Raw genomic sequence first — 27202 nt, 5'->3', positions numbered from 1 at the left:
ATGAATTGGCGGGTGGTGGATGCCGGGTGTGTGGGGGGATAACCCCGCCCACAGCCTGGCAGCCAGCGCGGAAGGAGGAAGCGGGACCCCCAGCTGCTGCTAGCACTTGACGGGACGTCAGCAGAAACAAGAGTCGGCTGCTGCCGGGGGTCACATGCTGCCTGTGAGCGGCCAGCGATAGCCCCACTCACAGGTAGTATAGGCAACATGAGGTATTTACAAAATTCATTAGGGGCCCCGGGGTGATACATTGGGGGGTTAATTTAAAGTAGTGGACAACCCCTTTAATGGACGAGTCTGATCCCGAAAAACGGACCAGCCTAGTAGTACATGCTATGATGTTTACACGTGGACATTGATCCGTGTGTATAAAGGTTATATGAACGTCCACGGTGACTTGCTTTGGTCTCTGTGCTGTCCGTAAGCCATCGGTTTTGCCTATAGACAACACACGGATGTAAGATACGCCTGTCTGAATGAGCCCCAACGCTGCTGTTCCATGAGTAATATACTATGAGCTGATGACTGGCTTTGAGACATAACGCCCAGACACTGTGATAAGACAGGGACTTTCACCTGAGTGATGTCATTTCTCACAAGTCAAACATTTCCCTCAACCAGTGTTCATTTCATCTCAATGGTCACTTTTGGTTTCCACCATAGGCCGCCGTAACTTAGAAGAAGATGTGAACTGGAATCAAAATAAACTCAAAGAACAATCTAAGGAAATAAGAGTTATCAGGTGAAAATCGCGATCTGGCCCCCTGCATGTACTGCAGGAGAAACGTCCAGGCTCAGGGAAACTGACCCTACGTTCCCAGCCAAGCATTGTTATTCCGGCAGCTGCATCTCAAACTAGTTGACTTCACGTGGAGCAGTAGGACAATATAACAATCTGATAAAAATTACTGATCTCCAAAACAGGATTTAGTTTGCAAGAAATTCACTTTCCTTTAAGGTATGTTCACCATAACTTTTTCAGGTTGATTCCGCCTAAGAACCACCTGAAAAAGCGATAAGATAAAACAAAAAAAAAGAAAAAAGAATGTCCATGCACATAGCAATGTAAAAACGTCTTGCTATTCACATTTTCCATCCTTTTGAGCTTCTTTTAACCGTTTCTAGTTTCCAAAGCCGTAAAGTGTTTAAAGGAAGTGACCGGTCCGGTCTTCTGGCGGCTTCTGCTTGGAAGATGCCCACTGTTAATACACACATTTAAAAGAGAAAACGCCGGAGGCAAAAGCTGCCACAAGAGACATCCGAGAAGATGCTACATGAATGACGCCACCGGCATTTTCCTGGAGCGTCTTCTGCTTCAAAAACTCAGCGGACACACCGGTGTCTAAAAGAGGTCAAGTGCATATAGCCTTACAGTAATGCCAGAGGGCACGGCCAATAGAAACTCATGCTGCAGAGTAGCCTTCGTAAAAAAGGATGTGTCAAATTGCAATTTGACACGTAAAATCTACACAAAATTCAGGTTAACCGACCTATCCTATTATTCCCACAGGATATAAGCCATCTGGCTTACTCCGCTGACTTACTGAAAGCACGGTAGGCCAAACATGCGTACACGTATGTGTACAAGGAAGGACTGGGAAAGTTGTCTACTATCTGAGATGAATGGCTGTGCCATAATCGGTTGATAGATAAGGGTCCCAAACCTCTCTGCGGAACAGAATGGGGGTCTTGTACCCTCCACGCTGACTGGTGCCGCAGCCGGTGTGACGGCGGAGGAGGTTGTGCATCTGCACATCTGTTTATTCTTTTATGGGAATCCTGAAAACTTACAAGAAACTAATTTAGGAACTTATAACTTCTAATAAAAGTGTTAAAGTCAATTTTTTTTTATCAAATTAAGGCTGGTACTAAATGAAGAGTATGGCTAAGACACTAAGCAAAAGATGGATACATGCCAGTGCTATATCGCAGTATAATGCTAGTGAATGGGGGGGGGGGTCGCAAAAAGTGGGAACCACTTGGATATTTGCAACTAGTTCATCGCAATACCTTGTGGGTTACAATGTGACTCCATTCACTAGCATTATGCTGCAATATAGAACTGGCATCTAGCCTTCTTTATCTGGTCAACCTCGAGCCAAAGATACCATGTAACCCAAGCCTAACACTATGAGACCTTCAAAAATCTCTTACGTCCTCACCTGCCGGCCAAAAGGCTATTTTGCTGCTATCTAACGTGTCATTTTTTCTTCTACAAATGGACCTACCTACCTGTCCATGGTTCAAATGTGTCATGGAAACGGATTGGCATGGTGGCTCAGTGGTTAGCACTGCAGCCTTGCAGCGCTGGGGTCCTGAGTTCAAATCGCACCAAGGACAACATCTGCAAGGAGTTTGTATGTTCTTCCCGTGTTTGGGTGGGTTTCCTCCCACATTCCAAAGACATTATAGGGATCCTAGATTGTGAGCCCCATCGGGGACAGTGGCAATAATGTCTGTAAAGTGCTGTGGAATTAATGGCGCTATACAAGTGAGTAAAATAAATAAAATACATAAAACAACAGTTTGTAGATTTTTCATGGGTAAGATAGGAAAAAGACGACCGTCATAGCTCACATCATGGGTCTGCAATGTATGGTACCTGTTCTTAATACGTTCACATGACTACAGTACTTAGAGGACTGAGGACTATAAAATAATAATGAAACTCTTCAGACATTAGTGGTGGGCGCCGCCATATTGCAGTTATTACTTTCCATTGATTGCAGAACAGCAACAACAAAACAGGGCAAAACTGGTCTGAAAAGAGCTCCGCAGCCGCTTCTGGAAATTCTCATTTTTCGCACATACCACCTCTCTGAATTCTATTAATACATTACACATTGTTTGGCCAGGGTTACAGGCAGTTCTTCCCACTTAAACAATGAAGTAGAGAAGCTAAACATGGCTGTAAAAAAAAAAAGAATACTGAATATTTAGTCCCTGGAGATTTTAAGAGATTATTTTCTAAAATGGTTTTCTCAATAGCATTTGCATTTCTGTATTAACGAAAGAGGATAAAGACTAAGCAAACAATGCCAACTTGTCTTCCGGGGAATAACAGGCAGGATTGGGAGGAAGCGGTCTGTAATTGAAGGTTACAGCTATTGATAAATAATTTCCCAGTCCCCAGAAATTACTAGATCCCTCAATGACTGGCCCAGCAGTCCCCTACGTAACTAGTATACAAAAAAAATCCTCAAATATCAACGGGAAAAGGCAACTGATCTTCAAAAGGGAGAATTATTTTCTAAAGGAACACTAAACCTAGAAATAACAACACAGGGCTTATTCTCCGTCAGTTTTAAAAAAAAAAGATGTGAGACTTGGTGGACTTTAGGTCGCACTGAAAACTATGGGGGAGAGGCTCCTGCTGCAGCCAGATGTCTCACCATCAGAAAAAGGACAGTGAAAAAGAGCAAGAGACAGATGGTTAATGTCCTGGAACACGTAAGATTTTCCATTTTGATTTTATCAGGAGACAAAAAACAATTAACAAATGAGATTAATGAAGGAACTTGCTTTACGCTTTTATATTTTTTTATTGGCTATGTTCACACGTCCCGTTCTTGCTGTGAAAAAATGCAGCATTTTACTGTCCCAGAAAAGGGAACAAGATTTCTGAAATCTCATGCAGCCTATTCTTTTCTTCAAGATTTGAAGCAGTTTCATACCTGCTGCAATAACGCCGAAAGAACATTTAAGGATTAGCTAAAAAGGGAGAAGTGTAGGGGGTTGTGTAGTCAAGATGATTATACGCCAAATAAGTAGGATCGAAAGCCTTTAATGTCTTAAAAAAAAAAAACAAAAAACACAAAATTGTTAAAAGTAGAACGTATACATTTGTCAAAATGATGTCACTCTGGAAGCCCCACATGCAAGTAACAATATATGCAACAAAACTTCTTTTTCTTTGTCGGTTTGTTATTATTTAGAAGTGTATTTTTTCTAATTTATTATTTATTTATTATGCGTGCTTATATAGCACCATCATATTCTGCAGCACTTTACAGACATTGCTGTCCCCATTGGGACTCACAATCTAAATTCCCGATGTTTGGAGAGTGGCAGGAAACCCACGCAAACACTGGGAGAACACAAGCTGCTTGCAACAGCGCCAACCACTGAGCCATTATGCTCTCAAATTTGAGCCTTTCATGAGGATTGAGAAAATGTTACCGTTCAATAACAGTTTAGTAAAGCACGGAGCAGCACTGGGTTAGTGCAAAGAGCGGGATCGTGCTCTGCATGCTGGGAACCCTCAACAAGGAAGGAAATTTAGGTTTGACTTTTTACTAGAAAGTTGGGTTCATTCGTGGGACATTATGGACCCTTCTGAGCAGTTTAACTACTAGATAATGTTTAAAAGAAAAAAAAAAAATCACCAATCTAGTATTGCCCACTCTTATTAAATAAAAAAAGAACCACAGATTGGTGATTGGTACAACCCCTTAAATGGGAACGCAAGTTAAGAAGTTATCTCCTATCAATAGGATAAAGAACAACTTATTCACGGCTGGGACCCCCGATCCAGAGAACACGGCACTGAAGAGTCCCACCTGAATGAAGTGGAGGACAAGAATGCGGACCTCCACTAAACGCCTTCTCTATAGGACTTTCTGAAATAGAGCGCTGTTCTCACCTATATTCTCAGAAAACAGAGAGGAGGCATATGAGAAGAGAATATACACAGCATTGCTGCAGTAGAAAATGTGCTAATAATTCAGAAGTTCACATACGTCCATCTACGATCAGAACCTCACGTAATTATACCAGCATGTCGCGTCTAGTCTGGAATGGAGATGTGGGTGTATGAATTTATGATGTATAAATATAAGACATAATTGGGTCCGGATGTATGATTTAAATAGATTTTTGAAATGGTTTCCTTAACATTTACTGTGATTTTGGTCATAGATCCTCAACGTGACCTTGAGTGACCTACAGTCATAACAAAAACTAAGTACACCTGCCGGGAGGAAATTAATTTTGTACCCACCAGCGGCATTTGGGTTTCAGTCACGGGACGGTGCTGGCACGGGCTCAGCCACTGTTCTGTCTATAGAGAGCGGCGGCTGTAACCGCAACCCTGGCAATAACTGACTGCAGCGCCGCACTAGGTTCGGCTGTCAGTGTCATCAGTGCGCGCCGTCACCATCAGTGTGTGTGATCAGTGCGTGTCATCACCATCAGTGTATGTCAACAGTGCGCGCCGTCACCATCAGTGTATGTCAACAATGCGCGCCGTCACCATCAGTGTGTGTCATCAGTGCGCACCGTCACCATCAGTGTGTGTCATCAATGCGTGCCGTCACCATCAGCGTGCGCGCCATCACCATCAGCGTGCACCCCGTCACCATCAGTGTGTGTCATCAGTGCGCTTCGTCACCATCAGTGTGTGTCATCAGTGCGCGCCGTCACCATCAGTGTGTGTCATCAGTGCACATCGTCACCAGTGTGTCATCAGTGCGCATCATCAGTGTGCGCCGTCACCATCAGTGTGTCATCAGTGCGTGTCATCACCAGTGAGTCATCAGTGCACGTCATCACCATCAGTGTGTCATCAGTGCACGTCATCACCATCAGTGTGTCATCAGTGTGCGCCGTCACCATCAGAGTGTGTCATCAGTGCGCGTCGTCACCATCAGTGTGTGTCATCAGTACACGTCGTCACCATCAGTGTGTCATCAGTGCGCGCCGTCACCATCAGTGTGTCATCAGTGCGCGCCGTCACCATCAGTGTGTGTGATCAGTGCGTGTCGTCACCATCAGTGTATGTCAACAGTGCGCGCCGTCACCATCAGTGTGTGTCATCAATGCGTGCCGTCACCATCAGCGTTCGCGCCATCATCATCAGCGTGCGCCCCGTCACCATCAGTGTGTGTCATCAGTGCGCTTCGTCACCATCAGTGTGTGTCATCAGTGCGCGCCGTCACCATCAGTGTGTGTCATCAGTGCGCGTCATCAGTGTGCGCCGTCACCATCAGTGTGTCATCAGTGCGTGTCATCACCAGTGAGTCATCAGTGCGCGTCATCACCATCAGTGTGTCATCAGTGCACGTCATCACCATCAGTGTGTCATCAGTGCGCGCCGTCACCATCAGTGTGTGTCATCAGTGCACGTCGTCACCATCAGTGTGTGTCATCAGTACGCGTCGTCACCATCAGTGTGTCATCAGTGCGCGCCGTCACCATCAGTGTGTCATCAGTGCGCGCCGTCACCATCAGTGTGTCATCAGTGCGCGCCGTCACCATCAGTGTGTCATCAGTGCGCGCCGTCACCATCAGTGCGCGCCGTCACCATCAGTGTGTCATCAGTCCGCGCCGTCACCATCAGCGTGTCATCAGTAAGCGCCGTCACCATCAGTGTCTCATCAGTGTGCGTCGTCACCATCAGTGTATGTCATCAGTGCGTGCCGTCACCATCAATGTATGTCATCAGTGCGTGCCGTCACCATCAGCGTGTGCCCCGTCACCATCAGTGTGTCATCAGTGCGCGTCATCACCATCAGTGTGTCATCAGTGCGCGTCATCACCATCAGTGTGTCATCAGTGCGCGTCATCACCATCAGCGTGTCATCAGTGCGCGCCGTCACCATCAGCGTGTCATCAGTGCGCGTCGTCACCATCAGCGTGTCATCAGTGCGCGCCGTCACCAGTGTATGTCATCAGTGCGCGCCGTCACCATCAGCGTGTCATCAGTGTGCACACAGTCACCATCAGCGTGTCATCAGTGCGCGCCGTCACCATCAGTGTATGTCATCAGTGCGCGCCGTCACCATCAGCGTGTGTCATCAGTGCGCGCCGTCACCGTCAGCGTGTGTCATCAGTGCACGCCGTCACCATCAGCGTGTGTCATCAGTGCGCGCCGTCACCATCAGCGTGTGTCATCAGTGCGCGCCGTCACCATTAGCGTGCACATGTGAAGGAAGCCTAAGAAATAAATAATACATACACATGGAGCAGCTCCCTTCTCTGTTTAGCCAGAAATAATCTGAGCTCAGGGTGGGACACAATCCGTTGAGGTGAGCCGCTGGACACAAAAAGAAAAAAAAAAAAAAATCACTGGTGGGAGATGGGGTTTAGTGAGGGATATTATAGAGAGGTCTCCCCTAAAAAGTGGCTTATTATTGATGTAGTAGGTAAGACATATAGGAAAGAACAGGGCTAAGAATACGCCCTGTCCAGGGCGGCGCAGACCAGTCACATCATCTCTGATCATATATTGATTACCTCTGGCCCAGTCCACTTGGGTGAAGCCGACTAGTAATCAATGAAACTGAGTGTGCCAGATACACAGCAGAAAATGAAGTCAAATAATGAAGACTAGCAATGTGCAGAGGAAACAGACAATGAGCAAAAACATATATTTATTTCTGCAAGAAATGAAATGAGAAGGAAAATAAAAAAATAAATATAAGAAATTACAGCGCTCAGACAGACAACGCAAGCTTTTACGTCATTTACAATGCTGCTAGATCTACTGCGCCCATTCATCACTCCACCGTACACAATCCTACAGCGAGCGGCGCGGCCATCTTACTTTACGAAAATGAAAGCATCGCTTCTTGGACAGAAGACACACGGAGCAGAGTGGCATGGAGAATATCACGGGAATAACTGTAACCATGAAACTTGGAAAAGGAAAGCCTAGATCCACAGCAGAGACATGCAAAGTACAGGGGCCCCATAGTAATCTATAGTCAGAGACATACAACGTACAGGGGCCCCATAGTAATCTACTAGTAATCTACAGTCAGAGACATACAAAGTACAGGGGCCCCATAGTAATCTACTAGTAATCTACAGTCAGAGACATACAAAGTACAGGGGCCCCATAGTAATCTACAGTCAGAGACATACAAAGTACAGGGACCCCATAGTAATCTACAGTCAGAGACATACAAAGTACAGGGGCCCCATAGTAATCTGCAGTCAGAGACATACAAAGTACAGGGGCCCCATAGTAATCTACTAGTAATCTACAGTCAGAGACATACAAAGTACAGGGGCCCCATAGTAATCTGCAGTCACAGACATACAAAGTACAGGGGCCCCATAGTAATCTGCAGTCAGAGACATACAAAGTACAGGGGCCCCATAGTAATCTACTAGTAATCTACAGTCAGAGACATACAAAGTACAGGGGCCCCATAGTAATCTACAGTCAGAGACAAACAAAGTACAGGGGCCCCATAGTAATCTACAGTCAGAGACATACAAGGTTCAGGGGCCCCATAGTAATCTACAGTCAGAGACATACAAGGTTCAGGGGCCCCATAGTAATCTACAGTCAGAGACATACAAAGTACAGGGGCCCCATAGAAATCTACTAGTAATCTACAGTCAGAGACATACAAAGTACAGGGGCCCATAGTAATCTACAGTCAGAGACATTCAAAGCACAGGGGCCCCATAGTAATCTGCAGTCAGAGACATACAAAGTACAGGGGCCCCATAGTAATCTGCAGTCAGAGACATACAAAGTACAGGGGCCCCATAGTAATCTACAGTCAGAGACATACAAAGTACAGGGGCCCCATAGTAATCTACTAGTAATCTACAGTCAGAGACATACAAAGTACAGGGGCCCCATAGTAATCTGCAGTCAGAGACATACAAAGTACAGGGGCCCCATAGTAATCTGCAGTCAGAGACATACAAAGTACAGGGGCCCCATAGTAATCTGCAGTCAGAGACATACAAAGTACAGGGGCCCCATAGTAATCTGCAGTCAGAGACATACAAAGTACAGGGGCCCCATAGTAATCTACAGTCAGAGACATACAAAGTACAGGGGCCCCATAGTAATCTACAGTCAGAGACATACAAAGTACAGGGGGCCCATAGTAATCTACAGTCAGAGACATTCAAAGCACAGGGGCCCCATAGTAATCTGCAGTCAGAGACATACAAAGTACAGGGGCCCCATAGTAATCTACAGTCAGAGACATACAAAGAGCGGAGAGGTCCGTAGCATACTGTAGACACACATACAAAGAGCAGACTACTCCATCTTGGCCAGGAGACAGTGTGACCCTGGACAGGCTTCTCATGGTCTCACAGATGCTGTACGTTTCACCTGTACAGTAGAAAAACCTGCTGCTGACTGCAGCACCCTCCCTTATAGTGTAACGCTCAGAGGCCTAGGAAGCCTTGGTCGGGGGGTATGGAGGGTTTTTACACTGCCTGGATTGTCTTCATACATACTGAGAACATGCAGGTGTGGGGACTCGAGCACGCTGAAAGCAATCTATAAGCACACGAGCATGCTCAGATAACACCTTACCCCAGCATGCTCGCTCATCACTAAATATAACATATGGGCTTAGATGTAATTGCAGGGATTTGTGCCTTTGTGAACATGACTATAATATATATCTCCCACTTATCAGCTATTCTCACATGCGGGAGGCGGCCGACTGGAATGGGATTACTGCCTTAATGGCCTGTCACACTAAGCGATATCGCTAGCAATATCGTCACTGGATTTTGTGACGTTATAGCGATATTGCTAGCGATATCGCTGTGTCTGATACTTCCCTCCGACCGCTCCCCCGCTGGTTATCGCTGATCGCGCGAGAACGTCCTGGACCGTTTCTCGTCGTCAGCTTCCTGCGGCGCTTCCTGTGGCGCCGACGAGCGCCGCGTGGAGCCGGGCGGGAGGACGTCAGGATCGCCTCGTCTGACAGGTAAGTAGCGACCCCTGCGATGTCAATGGTGAGATCTGCCTGTGTGGCAGCTCACTAGCGACCACTTAGCGATGTACCAGCGATCCTGACCGCGTCATATCGCTGGTCGGGATCGCTGGTGCATCGCTAAGTGTGACACTACCTTAAGGCCGCGTTCACACATTTTGTATTTTACAAATACTGATGTCAAAAACTGACCAAATACTGAACGTGTGAATGTGACCTGACAGCCCAGAAAGATCTCCCATCCCACAACCTCCAGTACTGACAGCAGCCCACGTCTTCTGGGTACAGGGGTGAGTGACCACAGTACGTCACGTGTTTTGCTTGTAAAGGGGCTTTCCACAGGTTTGATGTTGTAATGTCCATTTGGCGGGGGTCCGGCTCCCACCATACCTCTCCTCTGTTAATCCTTTTCAGACCATGTTGAAGAGATGGCTCCGCACACCTGGCACATGGTAATGTGCGCCATCTAACAATCAGGTGTGACTACCAATAAATGGATCAGGGCTACGCGGGGAGGAGGACACAGTGTTGACTTGTCAATAAAGTGTCAGCTGTTTACATGGCGTTCACTGTGGGGATGTATATACACAGCACCCTGCAGACAGCCGCTGCACACAGTGGGTGCCGGGGGACTCAATACTACTTTGGTGTGCGCAGCACATGAAATCAAGAGCAACGTCCATTTCTAGTTTTCACAAAAAGGATATTGATGGTCTAATGCAGTTATGTTCTACTCTATAACTTGATTCCTATTAATTCCTGATCCAACAGGAGAACGTTCTGAGCCCTTCCTGCTCACATGATGGTCACACAGGAGCACAGAGCGTCACATTTCCAGGACGGTCATCTTGTAACGAGCCATGCACCGGTGTGTCTATCACGTGACCAGGACAGATCACCGTATAGAACCAAAGAAGGTGCCCAGATATTAAAGGGTTATTCCCATCTTCATAGATGGAGATTGTCAAATAATTCTCGTAAAAATAAGCATTTTTAATTTACAGCTTATTAAAACTTACACATATCAACACTTTTGTTTACAGTTTTTACTTTGGAGACCGTTCACCGCTGCGGTTTAACTTGTAAGTGCTGTACTGAAGCTGGCCAGGATTAAGAGGTGACAGCACGCTACAACGATCCAGGCCACATTCAAAACAGTGCGTACAAGCTCGATAGGCGCTTGTAAGCGCTGCACACGTTCTTGTGTCTAGCAGTAGTGGCCGGTCTCCAAGGCGACAAACAAAAAAAAAAGTGTTCATCTCTCAAGAACAAGTGAAAATTTTAATAGACAGTAAATTGCAAAAGTGCTCATATTTACCAGCACCATCTGTGGCAAGTCCCATTTATGAGGATGGGAATAACCCCTGAAACCCTTGACTACAAAACCCACGTTAGGTTTTTTTCCTCTACGCTTTCCAAGAGCCATAACTTTATATGTCCTCCCTGTGCTTGCGTGGGTTTCCTCCCACACTCCAAAGACATACTGATAGGGAATCTAGATTATGGGGCTCCAATGGGGACAGAGATGATGATGTAAAATGATGCGGAATATGATGGCGCTATATATAACATATATTCTGATCTAAGCTCTAGGCACAACATGGACGGCGTCGTGCTATGGACATCGCAGTCGGAATCCTAAGAACACGATGTAAGTGCAAAACATTTAACCTAAAAAATTAATTTTTCATTGCTCAACCAAATATTCAACTATGTTACTATTTAGGTTGTTTAGAAGGCCGTAGATCTGGGGATTTATTCTGACGGAATATAGGCTGAACTGGACGGCCAAATGGCTTTTTTTCAGCCTTGCTATGTTACCTGCTAACTATGTTAAGATAAATTATGGAAATTGGTGCATTTTTAGGTTCTAATCACTAGTAATTAGTTACCGGTACTTCTAAGCAGCAATGAGTTTACACATAAATAACCACAAAAACACCGTATAAAAGAAAATCTGGTTGGCCTAGTGCCAGCATTATTATCTGCGCCCGAAATTCTCACCTTTCTTCTCACTAGTAAACACCATCTGGACGGGCGGCTGCTCTGTATAAGCAGAAGGACGTCTTCATGACTAATCAACAGAAGCCTCAAACCAAACATCAGACTCACATGAAGGAGGGATGTGGGATTTATGCTAATTTACTACCCACCACACATACATCCAACTTCAGTGTATGGACATGTGCCATCAATGTCAGAAGAAGCCATAGATTTACACTGCTCTCTACTCCATGATCTTCTGGGCAAAAAGCCAATCCGTTAGCCAGTCAGCACAACTATCTTGTGGGTAATATTCCTGAGTCCTGACTATTCCAACATTGGGCGAAAAGGAAGGAATGTGGTACGATTGATACAATTTGGCCAAATCTTGGTTCCAGTGGGGGGCTCAACCACCCTCAGTAGTTACAGAACATAGTCCCCTCTACCCACAGAAATAAACATGTATTCTTTGTCGAACCGTGACTATCTCATACATAAGGAACATATACACTACTCACAAAAAGTTAGGGATATTTGGTTTTCGGGCTAAATCTCTGGATGAACCTAAAATGAGCTCTAACCCACAGGTGAACTTAATGTGACCTTCTCTAAACTTCTGAAGGCCCGTGTCCAACGGTTCAGTATTTTAGTACTTTCTGCACAACTTGCTATTCTCTAACCAGGAGCTTAATGGCAAAATTCACAACAGGTGTTCGACCCAAGAATCGCCCAATACATTTCAGAGTTCACTTAGAATTGGTATTAAACAGTGCTCCTCATCATGCTGTTCACATTTTGACATCATGAGACCAAGACGTCACCTAACAATTGATCAGCATTCCCCCACCCTTGCGAAGCTCCACGCAGGATGTTCTCAAGCGAAGTGGCCACTGAGCTCACAGAGTCAACAGAAGGTTGCAGCAGAGACACTGAGAGACTGGAAGAGTCACAAAAAGGCAGAGAAGTGGTCGTCCTCTGACCACATCCGACACTAATGACCACTTCATTGTGAACATCGGAACCGGATGATGAATGCCACACAACTTCAGGCACATTTAAGGGAGGTGAGAGGCACCCAAGTGTCACGTCAGACCATTGAAAACCATTTACATCAGCGTGATAGACTACCTGCAATGGTACCTGACCACACCACCAGGCACACGCATCATCGTCTTGCATTGGCCCGTGAGCATCTACGCTGGACGAGGGACCAGTGGGCTTTAGAGCTGTTCACTGATGAAAGACTATTCACACTAATGATTGTCACCAATGATGTTGGAGACGCTATCCATCAGCCAGCCACTGCTGTCACCAGACGAGCCTTTGGTGGTGGTGGTGTGTGGGCAGGTGTGTCTAGTCAATACAGAACTGCCATGCACTTTGTTAATGGTACAGTGACAAGCCCTTACTCCCTGAATAACATCGTTGATCCAGTCATTTTGCACCTGCATGAACAACACAGGCCTAATTTCTTCCTCATGGACAACAATCCTCCATCTCATTGAATGTCGCATCATTAGGGAACGGCTGCTGGAGACTGGGGTATCTCAAATGGAGTGGCCTGCACTTTCTCCAGACCTAAATCCCATAGAAAACCTATGGGATCAGCGGAGTCACTGTGTAAAGGCTTGTAACTCTGTACCCCAGAACCTCAATGACCTGAGGACCGTCCTTCAAGAAGACAGGGATGCCATGCCTCAGCAGACAATAACTCCACTTGTGAACAGCACGAGACGTCGTAGTAAAGCTGTAATTGTTGCTCAGCGCCACATGACAAGCTATTGAGCCGTTGACATTTTTGGCTGGGGTATACCCGATGCTGTTGTTGACTTTTGTTTCATTAAATTGTTTGAGATGAGGAATTCACCATTGCATACCTATACTTACATGCCCTACTTTCATGATAAAATATTACTGCAGTATGAACTTTTTATGTTTTCCATAACTTTTTCCTGAAAGCCAAATATCCCTAACTTTTTGTGAGTAGTGTATATAAGGACTGGTTTATGAACGCTGGTACTTACCATAATCCAAGGTTGATGGATTTATCCAAGTGGCTCTAGCAATCTACATAATATGGACAACACCATGACAGGTGGAAAAACCCATCCATTAGCAACTGTATTACACTGCAAGTCCTGACCTGATTGCGAGCCTCCCAATCTGCAACATCCATACCGTACCCTACCCTAACTCATGAGCATCTCCCTCCACGAGCTACTTGTGCATCCATCACCCTCCGCCTCGCCTAATGTTCATCATCAGATGACGTCTCTGCCAGCCTAATATATTAGTGACATTTCATGGCATGCCCTGGAAAGTCATCCTAGTCATTGGCATCAAGTAAAAGCACAAGACAACGACGGAAAATCACAGAAAACCCTAAAAACAAAAAAAAAATTGAAGACACAGCGGCGAACTCCAGAGGTTAAATAGTTAACAAGAACACACACGCAGAAGAATAGGCCTAATAACCACAACAGAGGCGCAGGTAGTCATAGCATCAGGCCAGCACTTCAATTGGGCGCATAACAAACCGGCTGAATATAGGCAAATCCCTCAGCACGCTACGCCGGCCCTAATGACGGTATAATGCTAGAAAACAGGATTCCCCGAGTCACAGAGGAGCCCGGGCAGCTGTTACATGAGTGGCACGTGTTACTCGGAGACCCAGGGAGCCAACGCGCCTCACAATTTGGTGCCAGCGACTAATTACTATTTTTTGAGATCTATGGGAGCTTCCTGCCCATTAATAATAGAGCATGATTGGTGGGGTTCGTAGGACCACCTCCTTTCTCCGAGTAGGAGGGGTCTCAGCGGACAAACTTCACTGGAGTACCAAGTCAATGAAACAAAAGTCGACACGTTTTACAAGCAGACAGACTAGTCACCCAACGGCATTAGAGGCCCCACAATAACACAGAACATTACAATCCAGAGTTTTGGATTCTTACTTGACTGGTTAGATTTGGCACCAACCGATTTGCGGTATTAAATGGACGGAAATTGGTAAATATTAAATTGGCGGTCATTTAATAGCCTGATTACAGAGGCAGAGCGCACTGGATGATCTGTAGTGCCATTGTGACTGGCAGCACCAGTTTAAACAGGACGAGGTGCTGCCGAGAACGATCACCTTTTGTGCAGCGCTGCAGGAACAGCTGATAACCAATGTCTAAATTTTAGGCGGTCTATCTTATGTGTACATGTGACTAAAAAGGAATTGTGCACCACAAATCTACCGTATATATATTTTCCAGCACTCCAACTGGTTACAAAAAAAAAAAATGCTCCACTACTGATTAACCCCTTATTAATCACCCCAGAATCATAGAATCATAGAATCATAGAATCGTAGAGTTGGAAGGGACCTCCTGGGCCATCTGGTCCAACCCCCTGCTCAAAGCAGGATTCGCTAAATCATCCCAGTCAGATGTCTGTCCAGCCTCTGTTTGAAGACTTCCATTGAAGGAGAACTCACCACTTCTCGTGGCAGCCTGTTCCACTCATTGATCACTCTAACTGTCAAAAAGTTTTTTCTAATATCTAATCTGTGTCTCCTCCCATTCAGTTTCATTCCATTGCTTCTAGTCTTTCCTTGTGCAAATGAGAATAAAGTTGATCCTTCTACAATGTGACAGCCCTTTAGATATTTGTAGACAGCAATTAAGTCTCCTCTCAGTCTTCTCTTTTGCAAACTAAACATTCCCAAATCCTGCAACCTTTCCTCATAAGACAGGGTTTGCAGACCGGTCACCATTCTGGTTGCTCTTTTCTGAACTTGCTCCAGTTTGTTGATGTCTTTTTTAAAATGTGGTGCCCAAAACTGGACACAATATTCCAGATGAGGTCTGACCAAAGAGGAGTAGAGGGAAATAATGACTTCACGTGATCTAGACTGTATGCTTCTGTTAATACATCCTAGAACTGCATTTGCCTTTTTTGCTGCTGCATCACACTGTTGACTCATATTCAGTCTGTGATCTATTAGTATACCCAAGTCTTTTTCACATGTGCTGTCACTTAGCCCTATTCCTCCCATTCTATATATGCTTTTTTCATTTTTATTGCCCAGATGTAGTACTTTGCATTTCTCCCTGTTAAAAACCATTCTGTTAGTTACTGCCCACTTCTCCAGTTTATTTAAATCTTTTTGAATCCTCTCTCTCTCTTCTCTAGTATTAGCTATCCCTCCTAGCTTTGTGTCATCAGCAAATTTAATCAGTTTACCCTCAATTCCTTCATCTAAATCGTTGATAAAGATGTTGAACAATACAGGGCCCAGGACAGAGCCCTGTGGTACCCCACTTGAGACATTCTTCCAACTGGATGTGCAGCCATTTACGACCACTCTTTGGGTCCGATCACTAAGCCAGCTATGAATCCACCTAACAGTTGCCTTGTCCATTCCATACTTAGTCATTTTTTCAATAAGGATTGTATGAGAGACTTTGTCAAATGCTTTGCTGAAGTCAAGATATACTATATCTACAGCATTTCCTTGATCCACCCAATCAGTGATACCGTCATAGAAGGAAATTAAGTTAGTCTGACATGACTTATTAGTTACAAACCCATGCTGACTCTGTTTGATCACTTCATTCTTATCCAGGTATTGACTTACATGTTGTTTAATAATTTGTTCAAAGATCTTTCCTGGTATAGAAGTCAGACTCACCGGCCTATAGTTGCCTGGGTCCACCTTCTTCCCCTTTTTGAAGATAGGAACAACATTTGCTCTTCTCCAGTCTTCTGGCACTTCTCCTGTTCTCCAAGAATTTTCAAAGATTATGGAGAGTGGTTCAGAAATTTCTTCTGCTATCTCCTTCAGTACTCTGGGGTGTAATTCATCTGGACCTGGAGACTTGAATTCATTTAGGTTAGCTAAGTGTTTCCTCACTATCTTTCTGTTTATAGATATCCTGGATTCTTCTATTCCCTTAATAGGACAGTGAATAACAGTTGATGTTACATTTTCTTTCTGAGAGAAAACAGATGCAAAATAGGAATTTAAAAGTTCAGCCTTCTCAACATCCTGTCTTACCATTTCATCATTTTCATCCTGTAAAAATCCTATAGCATCTTTGACTTTTCTTTTACTTTTGACATATCCCCCAAATCCTTTATTATTGCTTTTGACATCTCTTGCAAGCCTCAATTCATTTTCAGCTTTAGCTAATCTGATTTGTGCCCTGCAAATTCTGCAGACAGCATTATATTCTTCTTTAGATATGCCTCCCTCTTTCCATTTTATAAACATTTTTTTCTTCCTTTTTAGCATGTGCTTAAGTTCTGTGTTCACCCATCCTGGTTTCCTTAAATGCTTCCTATTCTTCCCTCTTTTCGGAATTGTTAACAACTGTGCTTTGAGAATTTCATTTTTCAAGATTTCCCATCCTTCCTGGACATTTTTGTCTTTAAGGATATCCAGCCATTGGATCCCTCCAATTATCTTTCTGAATCCCTTAAAATCTGCCTTTCTGAAATCTAACCTTGACGTCTGAGTCTTCACAGGTCTTCCGCCTCTAGTTATCCAAAATTCTAAAATAGCATGGTCGCTACCTCCTAGGGTTCCAGCCACTTTTACCTCCTCAACCATTTCCTCCCTGTTTATAAGGATTAGATCCAAGGTAGCAGTTCCCCTTGTTTTCTCCCCTACCTTTTGGAAGATAAAGTTGTCAGCAAGAGAGGATAAGAATTTCCTTGACCTGTTAGTTTTGCCTGAGAGAGATTCCCAACAAATGTCTGGATAGTTGAAATCTCCCATGACAACTATGTCATATTTTTTGGAGAACTTGGCCATTTGATGCATAAAGAGTTCATCCATATCTTCAGCTTGCACAGGCGGCCTGTAGTAAATGCCTACAATGGTGTCCTTTCCATTGTTCTGTCCTTGTATTCTTACCCAAACAGTTTCCACAGAACTCCCAGTCTCTGAAGCTTCAATCTCTGTGCAGATATACGCGTTTCTAACATACAATGCAACACCTCCTCCTCGTTTATCAAGTCTGTTTCTTGCAAATAAGTTGTATCCTTCTAGTCTTGTATTCCAATCATGTGTATTGTCCCACCAAGTTTCAGTGATTCCAATGACATCATATTTCTTTTCCTGTGTTAGTAGTTCCAATTCTCCTTGTTTGTTGCCCATGCTTTGTGCATTAGTATAGAAACATTTTAGTTTGTGATTGGTTTCTCTTTCTCCAATATTTTTATTAATTAGATTCTTTCGTCTTTGTTCTTCCTTTCCACTTCTATTAGCAGAGTTCTCAATAGCATTTGTCAGGTGTGTGGCTTTTTCTGGTCTTTTGCTTCCCTTCCCATGTTGTTCTAGTTTAAAGCTCTCCTTACAAGTGTAGCAAGGCGACTTCCAAATACATGCTTTCCAGTCTTCGTAAGGTGCACCCCATCTCTAGCAAGTAGTCCATCGTATAAGTAGTTCACTCCGTGATCCAGAAATCCAAATCGTTGCTGACGGCACCATCGACATAGCCAGTTGTTCACCTGCAGAATCTTATTCCACCTCCTTGTTCCATGGCCATCCACTGGGAGGATGGAAGAGAAGACCACCTGCGCTCCCAGTTCTTTCACTTTCTTGCCTAAGTCTTCAAAGTCTCTGCAGATGGTTTCCAGGTCGTTTCTTGCGGTGTCATTTGTCCCCACATGTAGTAGCAGGAATGGGTAGTATCTGTAGGTCTGAAGAGTCCTGATATCCTGTCAGACACATCTTTAATTTTTGCAGGATGCTATATGAATTAAAAAACAAAATCTATTCTTGATTTCCAGTTCGGCGGAGCTCCTCCGCCCTCAGTCCTGTGTCCCCAGCTGATCCCATGACACAAAGTCATACCACCACCTTCACAGTTCCTTCTGGGCAGAGAAGTAGCGTTTCCGCCATTCGGACGAAAATGTGAAGGATGCAGCCAATCAGCGGAGGTCACGTGACTTTGTATCAGAAGACCGGCGAGGGAACACAGGGCTGAAAAAAGCGGATAGAACACGGACGTGAAAAACAGACGTCTGAATGAGGCCTAACACGCTGGAAAGGATCCTTATAATTTAGATGGTTTCTAAAACTTACGGACTGTATGTTATAAGCCCTCAATGGCTTAAAGGGAATCTGTCATCCCATTTTTGGCCTATAAGCTGCGGCAACCGCCATCAGGGGCTTATCTACAACATTCTGACCTTTCCCGGCGCCTGCGCATTGCAGTACTCTGCTCTGCCCTCAACAGGGTAGATAAAGTATGCCTGCGCAGGAGCCGCGGCAGAAGTAAAAAGGAGGACGTCATGGCTAGAAGATGGGAGGCGCCGGACCGGACCACAACACACACCGCACTCGCCCCCCCGGTGAGCATAATATAACTCGTTTTTCTTATCTTTCAGGTTACATCGGGGTTTAGCTACAGCACTGCAGAATGCTGTAGATAAGCCCCTGATGGCGGTGGCTGCAGCTTATAGGCAGAAAATGAGGTGACAGATTCCCTTTAAAGCAGATCTGTCACCAGACTTCCCAATGCAAACATTACTGAAATCAGCTCTTAGATCTGCCTTAAGGTCACATACGTGAAATATTATAAATGGCAAGATGACATAAAAACCTTGCAAAAAAAGATTTAAAAAATAAGCATTTTTATTTATTATTATGAAAGGGCCTAACTTACTTCCCATGACAATCCTCCACAAAGGATCCTTTATTAGGTGTAATAACAAGATTAGGGAAGATAAAAGCCGGCGCTGGACGACTAACAATCTGGCTGTAACTACCAGTTAGGACTTGCCTTTGCCTTAGGAGGAATACTGCATTATCTGCCTGTCAGCTCGGCTGACAATCTCTCCCGTCCTGACTCTTCAGTGGCATAGAGGGGGCCATCATCTCAGGAGCGGACTGTTGGGCTTGGTGCTGACAAGATTGCTGGACGGTCAATTAGAAGAGGAAATGATTTATTCCGCTTTGCTGATATGGCTCCATCACATTCTGAAGCACTTTACAGACATCATCTCTGTCCCCATTGGGGCTCACAATCTAGATTCCCTATCAGTATGTCTTGAGTGTGGGAGGAAACTGGAGAACTCAGAGGAAACTCACACAAACAGGGAGGGAACATATAAACTTCTTGCAGATGTTGTCCTTGGCAGGGTTTTATCCCAGGACCCCAGCACAAAGCAAAAGTGCTAACCACTGAGCCACCGGTCTAAGCTTCCAAGCTCCATAATATTAGAAGGGGTTGTCCCATCTTCTTCAGGAGCGCCTTGCCTCCCAACTTCTTGTTTGCCAGGGGGGATGATTGACAGTTAGTACCAGAGGCATTGCTGAGCTGCTGGTCCGAGTCGCACACTCTCCAATGCTAGCAGGTGAGGACCATTGGATCACCGAAGAGCTCCTGGACTACAAGACCAGCACATCTGGATTGTCCCGGCAAAGGGATCTAAGGACTTATCTACAGCAGATCAGTTGGGTACAAGACCCAGATACTTCACTGATCAGCCATTTTTTTTGCTCTGGCTGGCCATTGCTGGTTACTGCAACAGTTTCTATGTTTCTATGCAAAAGAATACAAGCTGTTCTGCAGCGCCCAGCAGCGGTCACTACACTTCAACAAGAGCTGCACTCAGTAACTCCATTGCAAGTATTTACATACTTTTATATAGGTGAAATAGGTGAAGAACAGATTTTTAGTGGGAAAACTAAAAAAAAAAAAAAAAAAAATCCCAATGCTTTAAGGTATTGAAGCATACATCATCGTTTGTCGTATAATTTCAACCTCGGATTTGTTTTTTGGGTTTTCCGTATTTTTTTCTGGATTAAAATAAGGTAATAAAAGTGTGAACGGCAGCAGCGGATGATGACAGGTGCGCTCTACTATCACATCCATCAGCACTAATCATTACTAGATTTTCTCATAAATATTTTCAGGGCAGGCATGAAAGCTTGTGCCCCAGGTGGGATTATTTAAGAGGCATGGAGACATTTCATCATCCCGAAACGCCCAGAGATTAGACGACTGATTGAGAGCCGAGAGGAAGCAATGGCTGTTAACCCGGAATTACACCAGCCCCGCAGGATCCAGGCAAGCGGCGGTGTCAATGAAAGAGCCGTGATATCAGGTGGTTCCATTCTGCTACATCGCACCATGCATATATTCAGCCCCCGCTGTACAGCTCATAGCTATTTAATGCACACCCCGGGGAGCAGAGTCATTAAATCGGCCTCTGTAAATTATGCTGTCAGCATGCATAATGTAATGTCTGCACACAGGCATGTCTGCAGCCGCAGCAGAAAAGCTTAATGAAAAGTGCAACCAAAGCACAAAAATGGATTCAATTCCAAATGTAAAAAATATAAAAGAAACACATGTGTATGTAGTATTTGGTCACCTATATCTCCCCATGCAATGTATCTAACCCTTATATGCAAGATTTTACAGTCCGTACACACGGGCTAAAGAGAAAGCTGAATATGGGTCACATAGGGGACGAGAAACCGGCCCAAGACAAGATAATGTGTCTTCCGTGTATATCATCCAACAGGTCATGGGGCTGATAGTCGGGTACGACCATAAAAAACACCAAGGGGAGCCGATCAGATGTTGTTATATGGTGGTGAGACCTCTTTGCAGAGGAGCGTATGGCAGCACACATGGTCTCCTAGTAGAGAGTTGCAGGGACTCCATGTGCCGCCATATGTAGAAGCTTTCATGCAATGGTTATATGGAGGAAAGCCTCCATAATAAAGCATCTTGTGATATTTTGCTGTTCTGTGCACATTTTTAGTCCAGAACATCCCTCTTTGGGTAGTTTTCCTATAAAACACACACTTGTAGTGCATCATGCAATACATTACTGAAGGGAGAGCCCGGCCTCTAGATGAACCTGCAGCCATCAGCAAACAAGACATGAAGTCTACAGCAGTAAGAACGTTCTTGGCATCGGCCAGCAGAGCAGATCGCTTGATTACCTAGATACAGGCAATAGTCCAGATGATAACGTGACCTACAAGGGAGAGGGCACAAAAACTGAAGCTAGTTCATACCTAGAACGGACTCCTCTTGGCGGCGGCTCATCTTCCCTGGAAACAAAAGATTTGGGCTTTGATTCACCAATGGCATCAAACCTTCTCTTCTCCAGACAACATCTGTCGCGGGACGGTCAGGAGGCCTCTATGCACATCAGATGGTTGGCGGGTTCAGATGAATTTTCATCTAAATACCCCCATACACATACTACTAATGTTGGCTGAACCCGCCGATATCGACAGGTTTGGCCAACGGTGCGATACATATGGGGGGCCCAGCTGACTGATGGTTGGGGAAAGAGGTTGATCACACATGTCCGATATCAGACTACGAAACGCCTTATGAGATAAGCCCCACACAGAACACAAGCTTTGTGGGCGGAACGAGCGCTCCTGTGTACGGGAAAGGCGGCTGAGATGGACTCAGCCAACAACAGCCATCTAGTATGTATGACCGGCCTGATGTATATGGCGGCCTTAAGCATTGTGCAGGTGATAACATTACTGTCAAAAGAGATTTCCTCAAATCGCAACCTGTGAAGAATGCTTGATGTCTGGAGTGGTCCGGACAGAGATCGGACAGCAGTGCTTGGACTGGCAGCAGCTCTTGCAACTGGAGGAGGGACCTCCCCACCACTGGAGGAGGGACCTCCCCACCACTGGAGGAGGGACCTCCCCACCACTGGAGGAGGGTTCTCCCCACCACTGGAGGAGGGTTCTCCCATCAGCGAATATGCGAGAAGGGCTTTACCACGACGGCACAACCTCTTAGGGATTGGCCCATCTCATAAAGTAAGTTGGCATACGCAGATGATTAAAGCTCTAGCATGCCAGTATGCCAAAGGATTTCTTCATAAACTGTATCAACCATAAACTCTTCTACCACACGGCCATTAAACAATACCCAGAGCAGCACATATTGCACGTCTCCTCTCCAGCCGGGCGTACTACATTGCCTGCAGTGCTATCGGCATAGGGGTTCCCTTTGTTTCACCACCAGATGGATCCCGCACCCCCCTCTATTAATTAACACTTATTGATAAGATGCCAACACATTCCACAGCTCAGACTGGATGCAGCCAGAGACAACAGCTCGGCGTATAGGAAGCCGACATAATCAATGGGCGAGCTAAGATCTCTTATGGGGTACACAATGGGCAGCACACGTCACCTAGGAGGCGACTGGCAGAAGATCTTAAGGGGCAGCTCTGCCGCTGCCTGGCACTGGGCGGCCCACGTAGGCTACATTTCTATCCAACAATAGGATCTCTTCTAGATATGTAATAATCAGTATATATTATGAAGAAATTAGTGATGAGCATGCTCGGATAACGCCATATCCGAGCACATTTGCTCAACACCAGTAATATTCAATATATAACATGTAGATAAGTAATAATCAGTATAGAAGAGGTAGATAATATGCGAAAATGAATGTAACAGGTAGATAATCAATATATAAATATATAGATATGTAATCAGTATATATCCTGTAGATAGGTATATATTATATACCAATTATTACATATATATATATATATATATATATCACATTATTTACTGATTACTACACACATAATACACATTTACATATTATATACCGATTATTACATGATGTATATTATATATTACACATTTACATATTATTTACCGATTACACACAATGTATACATATTATATACCGATTACTACATGTTATTCAATACACATTTACATATTATATAGCAGTTATTACATGCATATATATTACACATTTACATATTATATGCCGATTAAGTATCTAACTCATATAGCATAGCTACATTTATAGTATTACATATCTACCCGTGATAATCATATAATTACACAGGTGCATTGTACATGCTGATTATGTAATAATGATTATCACATGCAGAAACTTAATATTTTTGTGTGTGGATATGTAATAATAGATATGTAATAATATGCAGCTACTTAATATGAGTAAGATATGCAATCATCAGTATAATATGCAGCTATGTAACAATATTCTATGTAGCTGTATAAATATGTAATAACTGGAATAAGTACATATGCAATATACAGATATAACAGATATAACTACATATGTAATATAATAGATGTAGTAATTGGTACATACACAATATATACATAATTGGGATTATAAGTACACACATGTATATAATAATCAGCACATGTGATATATACATATGTAATAATAATGATGGGCACATCTACATGTGTAGGATCATACAGCTCAGTATATAATAACCAGTATATAATAATCAGCACATGTGATATATACATATGTAATAATAATGATGGGCATATCTACATGTGTAAGATCATACAGCTCAGTATATAATAACCAGTATATAATAAGTAGCACATGTGATATATACATATGTAATAATAATGATGGGCATATCTACATGTGTAAGATCATACAGCTCAGTATATAATAACCAGTATATAATAATCAGCACATGTGATATATACATATGTCATAATAATGATGGGCACATCTACATGTGTAGGATCATACAGCTCAGTATATAATAACCAGTATATAATAATCAGCACATGTGATATAGACATATGTAATAATAATGATGGGCATATCTACATGTGTAGGATCATACAGCTCAGTATATAATGAGCACATGTGATATATACATATGTAATAATAATGATGCGTATATCTACATGTGTAGGATCATACAGCTCAGTATATAATAACCAGTATATAATGAGCACATGTGATATAGACATATGTAATAATAATGATGGGCATATCTACATGTGTAGGATCATACAGCTCAGCATATGATAAGCACATGTGTAATATCAGAGCTGCCATTCACAGGACAGCACACAATGGCAGACACTGAGGTCACAGCCGCTCACACTACATTGCAGTGAGTGGAATCGGATCGATGCTGCTGGCCGATAATGGTCGGGCGCCCGTGCTCGTCACACAGATCAGCTGGGATCAGTGATCGCTGGTGGTGACAGCTCCACAATCGCCTCCATTGCCGCCTGGCCGAGGAGCTGCCAGTAATCCCCAGTAGATCCCCGCAGATCACACAGCACAGTGGATCCCTCCATTCATAGTGAGCCGCAGAGCAGGCTCTACCTGTGATCCGCTCGCAGTGGTTTCTCCCATGTCCTCACAGCCTTCTCCCCCAGCACAGCCGGCCGCCGGCACTCACCTTCTGACAGCTCCAGCTCCAGTTCGGCCAGCTGTTCCCTCACCTCCTTCGGGAGGGCTGACAGGTCGAAGCTCCTCTCCGCCATGGCGCCGGCCGCAGACACCGTATTACACCGAGAGGTTTGAATCGCCGGAGCTCAGCGCATAGCCCTCGCCGCGGCCGCCATGCCAGGCCCTGCCTCACGTCACATGACCACAGACAGACATCCAGTCGGCACTAACGCGGCTGACAGCAGGAACACTGACACCCCGAGCACAATGCCGGTACTACAGCGTAAGAGCCAACCTGGGGCGAATGGAATAGTAAGAAAGAAATCTAGCGCCACCAGGTGGTAGGCTGGGAAATACAGTTAGCTTTGTCCCCTGTATAACACAGCACTCAGCGCTATGGTGGGTATTTCTTTCCTGAGAGGTTTCTTAACACTCACATTACTTTTTTTCCAGACATTTTTCATTTCTTATATGGAAGTCTATGGAGAGGCTTGGACTTGTAAGGATGTGGTGGGGACCCTCATGTATTATTATTATTATTTACTAGCTGAAGAGCCCGGCGCTGCCCAAGCATAGTAACGAACTACGGTTAGCTATAACAAATTATAATGATACTAACTATCTATCTATCTATATATATAGATATATATATATACACTCAGAAATATATATATATATATATATATAGCTGAGTGTAGAGCCCCGCCCACTCCACATAGCCACATTCACTATAACATCCCACATCATCCCATCAGTCAGAGCCACCGGACTACTACCCCTAATATCCCACATCGTCCCATCAGCCAGAGCCACCAGACTACTACTCCTAATATCCCACATCATCCCGTCAGCCAGAGCCACCGGACTACTACCCCTAATATCCCACATCATCCCATCAGCCAGAGCCACCGGACTACTACCCCTAATATCCCACATCATCCGGTCAGCCAGAGCCGCCAGACTACTGCTCCTAATATCCCACATCATCCCGTCAGCCAGAGCCACCGGACTACTACTCCTAATATCCCACATCATCCCGTCAGTCAGAGCCACCAGACTACTACCCCTAATATCCCACATCATCCCGTCAGTCAGAGCCACCGGACTACTACCCCTAATATCCCACATCATCCCGTCAGCCAGAGCCACCGGACTACTACCCCTAATATCCCACATCATCCCATCAGCCAGAGCCACCGGACTACTACCCCTAATATCCCACATCGTCCCATCAGCCAGAGCCACCAGACTACTACTCCTAATATCCCACATCATCCCGTCAGCCAGAGCCACCGGACTACTACCCCTAATATCCCACATCATCCCGTCAGCCAGAGCCACCGGACTACTACCCCTAATATCCCACATCATCCCATCAGCCAGAGCCACCGGACTACTACCCCTAATATCCCACATCATCCCGTCAGCCAGAGCCACCGGACTACTACTCCTAATATCCCACATCATCCCGTCAGTCAGAGCCACCAGACTACTACCACTAATATCCCACATCATCCCATCAGTCAGAGCCACCGGACTACTACTCCTAATATCCCACATCATCCCGTCAGTCAGAGCCACCGGACTACTACCACTAATATCCCACATCATCCCGTCAGCCAGAGCCACCGGACTACTACCCCTAATATCCCACATCATCCCGTCAGCCAGAGCCACCGGACTACTACCCCTAATATCCCACATCATCCCGTCAGTCAGAGCCACCAGACTACTACCACTAATATCCCACATCATCCCGTCAGCCAGAGCCACCGGACTACTACCCCTAATATCCCACATCATCCGGTCAGCCAGAGCCGCCAGACTACTACTCCTAATATCCCATATCATCCCGTCAGTCAGAGCCACCAGACTACTACCACTAATATCCCACATCATCCCGTCAGTCAGAGCCACCGGACTACTACTCCTAATATCCCACATCATCCCATAAGTCAGAGCCACCAGACTACTACCACTAATATCCCACATCATCCCGTCAGCCAGAGCCACCGGACTACTACCCCTAATATCCCATATCATCCGGTCAGCCAGAGCCACCAGACAACTACCACTAATATCCCACATCGTCCCATCAGCCAGAGCCACCGGACTACTACCACTAATATCCCACATCGTCCCATCAGTCAGAGCCACCGGACTACTACTCCTAATATCCCACATCATCCCGTCAGTCAGAGCCACCAGACTACTACCACTAATGTCCCACATCATCCCGTCAGCCAGAGCCACCGGACTACTACCCCTAATATCCCACATCATCCCGTCAGCCAGAGCCACCGGACTACTACCACTAATATCCCACAT

At 44.9% G+C, this 27202-nt stretch overlaps 1 protein-coding gene across 4 annotated transcripts in view; it reads right to left on the bottom strand.

Moving 5' to 3' along the window:
• The window catches only part of DIP2B (disco interacting protein 2 homolog B), a 233740-nt gene extending 208650 nt beyond the window's left edge, over window positions 1-25090 (bottom strand). For 2 of the 4 annotated variants that reach the window (XM_073576699.1, XM_073576700.1), the window contains exon 1: window positions 24885-25090. In XM_073576699.1, coding sequence (XP_073432800.1) covers window positions 24885-24969 — 85 coding nt within the window. In that variant the 5' untranslated portion in view covers window positions 24970-25090. Of the gene's footprint in view, window positions 1-6955; window positions 6971-24884 lie in introns of those variants that run through there. The other 2 variants (XM_073576701.1, XM_073576702.1) reach the window with 2 other exon arrangements.
• Window positions 25091-27202: the final 2112 nt, after the last annotated feature.

The sequence above is a fragment of the Dendrobates tinctorius genome, unplaced genomic scaffold (assembly GCF_039654945.1).
Source record: "Dendrobates tinctorius isolate UK_male_01 unplaced genomic scaffold, ASM3965494v1 ptg000051l, whole genome shotgun sequence".
Lineage (NCBI taxonomy): Eukaryota > Metazoa > Chordata > Amphibia > Anura > Dendrobatidae > Dendrobates > Dendrobates tinctorius.
The sequence above is the reverse complement of the archived record's forward strand: the minus strand, read 5'-3'. Positions and strand labels throughout refer to the sequence as shown.